A 9,996-nucleotide genomic window follows, 5' to 3' on the forward strand; every position below is an offset into this window, starting at 1 on the left:
TACATAAAATGTTAATTTTATCGTGTTCAACGTTCATGAATACTAAAAAAATTATATTATGCCAAAATCTTAGATATTAAAGAAGTCAAGAATTTGTTTCAAAAATAGTAATGTTAAAAAAAATATTTAAGACATTAGAAGTTATCATCAAATTAGTAAAAAAAAAAATAATAGAATATAATATATAATATACTCAGTTAATTATTATTAAATGAAATTTTAATAGTAGAGACTCACATATAGTTTTTTTAGGGAGTTGATAGTTGATAACCAAAAAATAATTAGATATATTTGATTAAAAAAAATATTATTTGTATATTAAAATCAGTCACTAATGTATTTATGTATAAATACATGTGAAGTTTAATTTATTTTTAATATGTATTTATATTTTAGCATGTATTTTATATTAATAACTAATTTTAATATACATTTAACATAATTTTTTGATTAAATTATTATCTAATAATATTTAATTATCAATTTTACATCAAGACAACCATATAAATTTCCACCAATTTCAATACAGAGACCAAGTAAGCGGTGAGCTCAGCCAAGAAATCACGTGTGTGCTAGAGATCTTGTCCCTCAAGAACCTCTTGACAGCCACCTGGGTCTTGTCCTTAGGGAGTGTTCCTCTGTAACAGCATGTGTTCACTAGCGTTTTGTCTGACCAACCCGCACATGGGAGTTGAACCAAGGACTTTAACTATGTGCAAAAATTTTTTGGCCATTGAACCAAATTCATAAATTTGTAAATTTTGTTCATTTATTTTTATAAAATATATTTTTCATTTAATGAAATATAAATACAATTTTTAACAATCTAGTGGCCTCCATTTTTGTCAACTCGCGGGTAGGGTTGGATATCCGCGGGTTGAGTGCGGGTAAGGTTAGGGTTGGATATTTCTCAATCCGCAGGTAGGATAGGGTTGAGTGTTAGTTAAAAACTCAACCCGCGGGTAGGGTTAGGGTTGGATTCAAACCCTACCCTACCTTACTCATTGCCACCCCTAGGCAATACACAAATTTATGAATGATGCTGATAATACCTATGGTTACAAGTATTAGAACAGCCACTACAATATACAGAGGGATCAGTGAATGCGCTATGTCGTTGGAGTGTTGAAAGTTGAAACCAATAAAGTGATCAAACCTGGTTTAATTTTATTATTTTAATTTGTATCTGTTATGTCCTGTTGCTGTCGAGGTATGACAGTCCTTCCAGCGGGTCACAGTGCTCGGATGGATGAGTGATACTTCGGCTGAGGAGAAACACAGCGCTGGGAGCACCTGCAAAAAGCACTCCGATGCTCAAGAAAGAATGTGAATTATGTGAGAAAGTGATAATAAAATGAGAGTGAGTGTGTTCTGTAACCTGTCCTTCTTATTCATAGTTACTTATCTGTTTATATAGATGTTAGGAGTGAGTTAGTTGGAGTTTGTTTAGGGATTTTCCGTGTTTGCCGAGAATATCTTGATAATGTTAATCCTAGTCAGTTGAGATTATGTGTTCTGTTGGAGCTCTTAGATTTTTTGGCGTTAGTTATTTACTTGATTCTATTTGGTGAGATATGATAGCTGACTGGGGTCTGCTTCAGCGAGATATACTTTGTTGACCGAGTTAATAGGCTACGTATCATAGCCCCCAAAGTCGCCCTGTGTCCTTGAGGGGACAGGGGTGAGCTTTTTTGCTCCCTTGGTCTTGGATTTGTTGTCGTGGCTTTTAGGCTTTGTGTTTTGAATTGGTTTCCTTGGGAAAGAGGAAAGTGGGCATTTAATTGCCGTTTCGTTTCTCGCGCTGAAATGATTGATGTGAGTTTCTCTATGCAGTTTCCCGTGTGATCCTGGCCATTGATTTTTGTTGTAGTTTTTGGATGGTTGAGATCGGAGCGGTTTTAACTTGTGATATGGAAACCGTTTCACTACCCCATGTTTTATTACTAGGACTGTTATAGGTAACTCCTAATTCTCTTATTTTCGATACTGCTTTTGCTATCAGAAGAGGAAGAAAGAATGAGTATCAAAGGTTCGTTTTGAAGGATTTCGGTCTTCTCCTCTGTTTTCTTCCTATTTTTCGTTTGTTCAGTTCTCATGGAAAAGGGTAAGGTTATTGTGGTAGAGGATGATCCTTGTAGTTGGGTTAGTGAACAGGTGAAACAATGTGTCTAGGTTTAATGATCTTGAATCTGTGAAGGTGTTAGGTTCTAACATGTAGGTTAGGGAGGGACATAGGATTAGGATAGAGCTTTTACCTTGTGAGGAAGGGGATCGTGTGTGCGAGCGAGTAGAGGGTTGGTCATACTTTTATGTTTACTCTTGCTTACTAATTAAGCTTGGTGTCAGGTTCCCTTTCACGGATTTTGAATGTGGTGTGTTGTTTTGGTTGAATTGTGCTCCTTCCCAGTTACACCCTAACTCTTGGGGTTTTGTGCGTGCTTTTGAGATCTTGATGAGCGTTCTGGAGCATCCTCCTTCTTTGAGGGTATTCGTCTCCTTGTTTCAATCGAAAGGGGTCAAGCGTGGTTTGTGGGTAAACCTTAATAGCCATCCGCGTCGTTCAGTGTTTTCCCTGTATAAGTCATCGTTCAAAGATTTTAAAACAATGTTTGTTAAAGTTAGAAGTGTCGAAGATGAGTTTCCCTTTTATTTGAACAAGTTCTTAGAGGAGAGATTCCCCCTTTCTTGGTCTCCCGAACCTGCCCAAGTGCTTGATGTTGACGATAGTGTTTTTGATGACAATGTTGTATTGGACTTTTTATTAGAGGAGTCGGTAGAGTTGTTGTCTGTTGCGGATTTGTTGAAGTGGGATTCAGATAAGGAGGCCATTTTGGATTATCTAGGTAAATAGTTTTAGCCTTGTTTCCTGGTATGATGGAATGGTTGTTATTGACATTTTTGATTTTGTGGTTTTGCTTGCAGCTGAAAAAGCCCCCACTATCACCACTGCTGGACTAAAATCGTTTTTCAGTCAGAGGAAGAAAAACGAGAAAGAAGGGTCAACAACTAATGTGGGTAAGGGTGGTGATGATGTTGCTCAAACTGTGGCCAATCCTCGTCAAAAAAGAAAAAGGCCAAAGACTCGTGCTGAGAAGGCTGAGAGTAAGGAAGAGAATTCTCCTGCGCTTCCTATTGTGGAAGCAGCGTATGAGTCTCAAAAGAGGCTCCATGCCTATCGTGAGGATGATGACATGAGGTCTTTATGGTCGAGGTTTTTTCCTTTCGCTACTCTTGCTGATGAGGTTTGTCGGTTCCCTGACGACTTTAAGATGATTGAAGAGGTTGGTCGTTCTGGGATGAGTAGTTTTCTTCAGGTAACTTTGATCTCTTTGTTTGTGTTCGCCTTTATGTGTAATGCTTTTGATTCTTTATGGTTTTTGTCACAAGTTATTGGTGCTCGGCTGGTTGCTATTGGCAGGGTTCAAGAGCTTGCTGTTGAATCTGAAGTTAAGGATTTTGTTGATATTTCTGAGCTGTCTGCTGCTGTTCAAGAGAAAGAGAAGAGGATTATTGAGCTTTCTACATCTCTAAAAGGAAAGGAGGAGGAAATTGCCGAGGAAAGGCGTCTTCATGGTGTGGCGGTTGAGGCTAGTAAAGTTTTGAAATCTGATAATGGTCGGTTGGCAGCTCGGGTGAAAGAGTTAGAAAGTGAGGTGTATGAAGCTTTTGCGCAAGGTTTCGAGCGAGCTACCGATCAGGTCCGAGCTCTGTTCCCTTATGTTGATGCTTCCAAGCTTGATGCGACGAAGATCATTGTTAATGGCGAGCTGATTGATGATGAAATTGACAAACAAAGTGACAGTTCAAGTATCGGGGATAAGATAGAATAGTGTTTTTGGGGTTTAATTGTTTTGCTGATTGTTGCGGCTTTATGAATCATAGTCATAGTAGAGTATATCTGTTTTGAATTTATTGCGTTGAATTGATTGGGTAAGGCGTCCGGCCTCATTAAAACCCTTTTGAGTAAAACCCTTTTTAATCGGGATAAAACCTCAAAATGGGAAAAAGAGTACCTTCATCCGCTTTGATGTACATCACGATTGGTATTTCCTCAGAGAGGATACATTCCAGTTTCCTGGTACTGGTTTAGCTAGTAATGTTTCTAGTTGATAGGCTCCCTTGCCAAGCACTTTAGAAATTTGGAACGGGCCCTCCCAATTTGTTGCTAACTTTCTGTGTATTTGTGGTTTTCTTGCCTCTTCTATTTTTCTGAGGACAAGTTCTCCTTCTTCGAATGTCCTCGGGTTGACCTTTTTGTTGTGTCGCTTTTGTATGAATTGCTTCATTGCTAGCTGTTTTATTGTTGCTATCTCCCTTTCTTCGTCGATTAGGTCTAGGTCTGTTAGTCGTTCGTTGTTGTGTTTGCTTGCATTATATAGCTCAGCTCTCAAGCTAGTCGTCCCGACTTCTACGGGTATGAGGGCTTCAGCCCTATACACTAGTTTGAATGGGGTTTCTCCTGTTGCTGACTGGATTGTCGTGTTATACCCCCAGAGGACTTCTGGTACGAGGTCTGCTCATTCACTTTTTATGTCATCTAACTTCTTTTTTAAGGCCTGCAAAATAACTCTGTTAGCTGATTCTACCTGGCCATTTGTTTGAGGATGTTCAACCGAGCTAAAATGGTGTTTAATATTGAAGTTTTGTAAAAAAGTGGCGAGGTTGTGGTCTGTGAACTCCCTTCCATTGTCGAAAATTATTTCCCTTGGTATGCCGTAACGGCATATGATGTTTTTCCAAAGGAAAGAGTTTACCTTTTCGGCTGTGATTCGTGCTAGGGGTTGTGCTTCAATCCATTTGGAAAAGTAATCTATTGACACCAAGAGAAACTTTACCTGTCCTGGCGCTTTCGGAAAGGGGCCGAGGATATCTAGTCCCCATCTATTGAAAGGCCAACTTATCTCCAAGGTGTGCAGCTTCTCGGCGGGTGTTGTTGATATATTAGCATGCTTCTGGCAATTGTCGCATGTTCTTACTTTGGTCATGCAATCTCTTTTTATTGTTGGCCAGTAGTATCCTGTTCTCAATATCTTGGTTGATAAAGCTCGGCCGCCATTATGGTTTCCGCATATTCCTTCATGTGTTTCTGCCATTACTATTTCAACATCGTCCTTGTTGAGGCACTTTAAGAGAGGTTATGAGAATCCTCTTCTATATAGATTGTCTCCTATTGCTGTGTAGTTGCTTGTTCTTCTTCGGAAGAGTTGCGTGTTTTGTTCATCCTTTGGGATGGCTCCTGTCTTGATGTACTGAAGAAAAGGTGTTCTCCAGTCCTTCACCTGTATAATACTCAACACACTATTTAGTTCAGAGCTCGATTTTTCCAGTGTTAGTTGTGAAAGTGGTGATGTATGTGGTGTTAGCCTTGTCGTGGCTAGTTTAGAGAGAACATAAGCTCTTGTGTTTTGTTCTCTGTTTATGTGGATGATTTTAAACTTCTGAAATTTTGAAATGAGATCCTTTGTTATGAGCCAGTACTTCTCTAACAAAGGATCTTTTACCTGAAAGTCGCCTTTGATCTGCTGGACGACAAGTAGTGAGTCACAATATACAGTGAGCTCAGGTATTTGCAAATCCTGGGCGAGCTTTAGTCCTGCTAGGAGAGCTTCGTACTCCGCTTGGTTATTGCTTGCTGGGAAAGAGAATTGTAGTGACTGCTCGGCTATAACCTGCTTGTCTTTTTTTAGTGTTACGCCTGCTCCACTTTCGCTTTTGTTTGCTGCACCATCAACGTGAAGTTTCCAGTTTTGATCCGATTGCTTGTGATCAGTTGTTAACTCGGAGATAAATTCGGCCAATATTTGTAGTTTTGGGGTCTTCCGAGGTTGGTATTGAATGTCATACTCGGAGAGCTCGACGGACCACTTCGTTAAACGTCCAGCTAGTTCGGGCTTAGTTAAAATATGTCGAAGCGGTTGATTTGTTCTGACTATTATACTGTGGCTTTGGAAGTATTGTCTTAGTCTCCTCGCTGTTGTGACCAGGGCTAACACGAGTTGTTCTATCTTCGGATACCTGGTTTCTGGTGGTTGTAAAACTTTGCTGACAAAGTATACTGGGTTCTGTGTTTTTCCTGTTTCAGAGACCAGCACTGAACTTATAGCATGGTAAGAAATAGATAGATACAAAAATAATGGTTTACCGAGTTCTGCTTTCTGAAGTATTGGTGGTGATGATAGTATTTGTTTAAGCTCTGTGAAAGATCGCTCGCATTCCTCTGTCCAGTTGAACTTTTTGTTCTTGGAGATTGTCTGGAAAAAATGGTATGACCGATTTGCTACCACGGGTAGGAATCGTGATAACGCGGCCACTCTCCCTTCTAGTTGCTGTACTTCCTTTATTGTCTTTGGGCTGTTCATTTTGAGTATAGCCTCGCATTTTTCTGGGTTTGCCTCAATTCCTTGTGAGGTCAGCATGAATCCGAGGAATTTCCCTCCTTGAACTCCAAATGCATATTTCTCCGGGTTGAGCCTCATGTTATATACTCGGATTTGTTGAAAAACTTCTCGTAGGTCGTCGCAGTGTGATCCTTGCTCCGAAGTCTTTGCCATCATGTCATCTACATATATTTCTATATTCCGTCTATTTGCTGTTGGAAGACCTTGTCCATTAGCCGTTGGTATGTTGCTTCTGCATTCTTAAGGCCAAAGGGCATAACTTTATAACAAAAATTTCCGTGCTCTGTTATAAAAGCCGTTTTGCTTTGGTCTTCCGGATGAATGAGGATCTGGTTGTACCCAGAGTATGCATCCATGAAGCTCAGGCTTTTAAACCCAGAAGCACTGTCTACCAGTTTGTCAATGCAGGGTAAGGGATAGGCATCTTTGGGACAAGCTTTGTTTAAATTCGTAAAGTCGACGCACATGCGCCATTTACCTGAGCTTTTTCTTACCATTACTACATTCGAGAGCCATGTGGTGAAGCGGAGCTCTTTAATGAAACCAGCATTGAGGAGCTTCTTGGTTTGTTCCAAGGCTGCTTTTGTTTTTTTGGCCCCGAGGTTTCTCTTCTTCTGGGCCACTGGTCTGCTTGATCCGTTTATGGCAAGCTTGTGGCAGATTACGTTTGGATCTATTCCTAGCATATCTGCTGGTGTCCAAGCGAATAGGTCGGCGTTGTCTTGGAGTACTCTTATGAGCCTATTTTTCTCCTCTCCTTCTAATGCTCGCCCAATATAAGTGAATTGTTCGTCTTTTGAAGTCAAAGGAATCTTTTGGAGTTCGTCTATTGGTTGAGGTCTCTCCTGGAAGTCTTCTCTAGGGTCTAGTTCTGCAAGGGTCAAAACCTCGGATGTTGTATGAGTTGCGTTTGTCCTCTGGTTAGTCCCTGTTTGTGCACTAGTTTTCTTTAGGCTGGCGTTGTAACATTGCCGAGCTTGTTGTCGGTCTGAATGTACTGTTGCTATTTTGTTTTGTACCTGAAACTTAACACACAAGTGTAATGTGGATACCACCGCTCTGAATTTATTCAGGGCGGGTCTACCGAGAATAATGTCATAAGGACTATGACAGTCGACTATTAGGTATTGAATGTCAATAGTTTTCATCAATGGGGGTCGCCCATAATTGTTTTTAGCCATATGTGTCCTTTTATTGGAACTCTTTCTTCGGAGAACCCAACCAGCTCTCCGGATGATGGTTGCATGGCTTTTTTAGACAGTTACATTTTTATAAAGGTGGAATAGAAAAGCACATCAGTACTACTACCTGGGTCCAAAATGACTTTTCTTACCAATAATTCTCCTGTCTGGATGGAGATTACGACTGGGTCGTCGAGGTTTGGGCCTGTTGAGGCTAGGTCGTCCTGGCCAAAAATTATTTCTGGTTCTGTCATGTTATGTTTTGTTGTAGGTATTGTTCCTTCGATTGCTAACATTGCTCAGTAACTTCTCTTTCGCGCCGAGCTTGTTTCGCCCCCTCTTGTATATCCTCTGGATATGCAGTTTATGACTCCTCTGGGAGGATCTATTGTTGTCCATTTTCCTTTTTCCTTATCTGTTGTTCGTTCCTCTGGCTCCTTCTTGGTTTCTCTGCTTTTCCGTCCTTCGACGTATTTGTCTAAGAGCCCTTGCCGAGCTAACCTTTCTAACAGGTCCTTGGCTATCACACATTCGTCCATTGTATGCCCGTACTTCTAATGGAAAGCACAATGCTTGCTTCTGTCTACGAACCGTTGATCTTGATAACTTCCAGCTCTAGCTGGGGGTTTGACTATTTTGGCGTTGAGAATCTCCTTGATTATGTTCTCCCTTTTTGTGTTGAATCTGGTGTAGGAATCAAACTTCGGAGTGAGCTTGAAGGGTTTCTTTTGATCCTTCCTGCTTGGTGACTTGAATGTCTTTTCTTCCTCCTTTCTGGTCAGCTGTTTGTCTGATTTCTGTGCCTCGCGTAATTTCTCGATCTCCATTTGGCCTGCAGCTCTTTCTCGAAATTCCTCCAATGTTTTGGGCTTGGTGATCGCTATTGTTCTCTGAACTTTCCTGGCTTGAGTCCGGTCTTGAGTGCGTGTAGGTGGACGTTGGGGTCCAAATCCAGAATCTGGAAGCGGGTAACATAATGCTAGACTCTGATTTCAATGCACGCCTGGGGACTTTGGTTTGGCACGCGCAATTGAGAATGAGAGAACCTCGTACGCAGAGTTGGAAGGAGTGGCAGGCACAAGGGGATACATTGCACCAGAGTGCTTGCATACAGGCAAAGCCACGCGTGACTCCGATGTGTACGAATTGGGGGTTGTGTTGCTTGAAGTGGTGTGTGGTGAGCGAGCATGGGCAAGGATTGAGGGATACAACTTGTTGGTGGATTGGGTTTGGTACCTGTATCGTGAAGGAAGGTTACTGGATGCAGTAGATCCCCGACTTGGGAATCATTATGTGGGTGAAGAAGTAGAGATGATGCTGAAATTAGGGCTGGCATGCTCTCATCTCATTGCGAATGAGAGGCCTAAGATGCAAGAAATAGTTCAGATTATATCTGGGTTAATGCCTGTTCCTTATATCCCTCTCTTCAAGCCCGCGTTTGTGTGGCCAGTGTTAAATAATACACTCACACCTGCCACTATTGATTACACACCTATTAACACAGCCTTTTTTGCACGTTGATGTCTCTTGTATATATTTAGAATATTAATCCTATGGTAAAAACTAAAGTGTAGTTAACTTCATGTGAAGTTGATAGATAAAAGTGATTAGATGATAATGTAGTCAAATCTATCAAATTATTTAACAATTATCAACTATCAACTTCACATTAAGTAAACTGCACATAAATTTTCTATGCCTCATGTCCATCCAGTGGCTGCTCTGGTAGATATATAGGGATTACTATGCAATGTGAACCTTCTATACACACTTCTTTGCACGTTGCTGATTTCTTATATGTAGATAGAGATGGACTTGGTTGGTTAAAATTAAAGGAGTTTTTTTATGTTTTGGTAATATTTTTAAAAAAATATTATTTAAAAATAAAAATAATTTAATCTTTACCAATATTTTCTAAATTATTATAATTACTATAAAATAGTCATACTAAAATATTCATATATATATTCGACTTGTTAAATACTTTCATTCCACATTATTGAATATATATTATATACATAAAATTATAAATATGACATTAAATAATTTTAATTATTGTTTCTCTACTATTATGAAAAATTTTTTTTTGCCTCAGATAGATAGAATGAAAAAAAAAATCGTATTTAAAGAATGCAACATATACTAAGTAGCTTTATTCAATAAATATAATTATTAATGGCTAATTCTATAATTTAATCATGTAGTTTTAAAGTGATACAAGTATAATCCAACCCTGAATATTGACAAAGTAATCCTGCCAAGATTTATGGGGATGCATTATCTTTATAATTAACAATATATAGCAACTTTTTTCTTTCATGACCATAATTAGCAAAATGAATAGTACTTAGCATGCAACGCATGGTCTCTATGATATCCATAGCCAGCCAGCAAAACAACTTAACAATACCATAATA

The 9,996-nt window shown here is 39.6% G+C and overlaps 1 protein-coding gene across 1 annotated transcript; it reads left to right on the forward strand.

Moving 5' to 3' along the window:
* The first annotated feature begins 7,936 nt into the window (after positions 1-7,936).
* LOC107487286 (probable L-type lectin-domain containing receptor kinase S.5) lies at positions 7,937-9,100 on the forward strand. The gene is given in 3 exon segments (XM_016107905.2): positions 7,937-8,119; positions 8,511-8,583; positions 8,586-9,100. Coding segments are annotated over 3 exon segments (771 nt in total).
* Positions 9,101-9,996: the final 896 nt, after the last annotated feature.

The sequence above is a fragment of the Arachis duranensis genome, chromosome 5, assembly GCF_000817695.3.
Source record: "Arachis duranensis cultivar V14167 chromosome 5, aradu.V14167.gnm2.J7QH, whole genome shotgun sequence".
NCBI lineage: Eukaryota > Viridiplantae > Streptophyta > Magnoliopsida > Fabales > Fabaceae > Arachis > Arachis duranensis.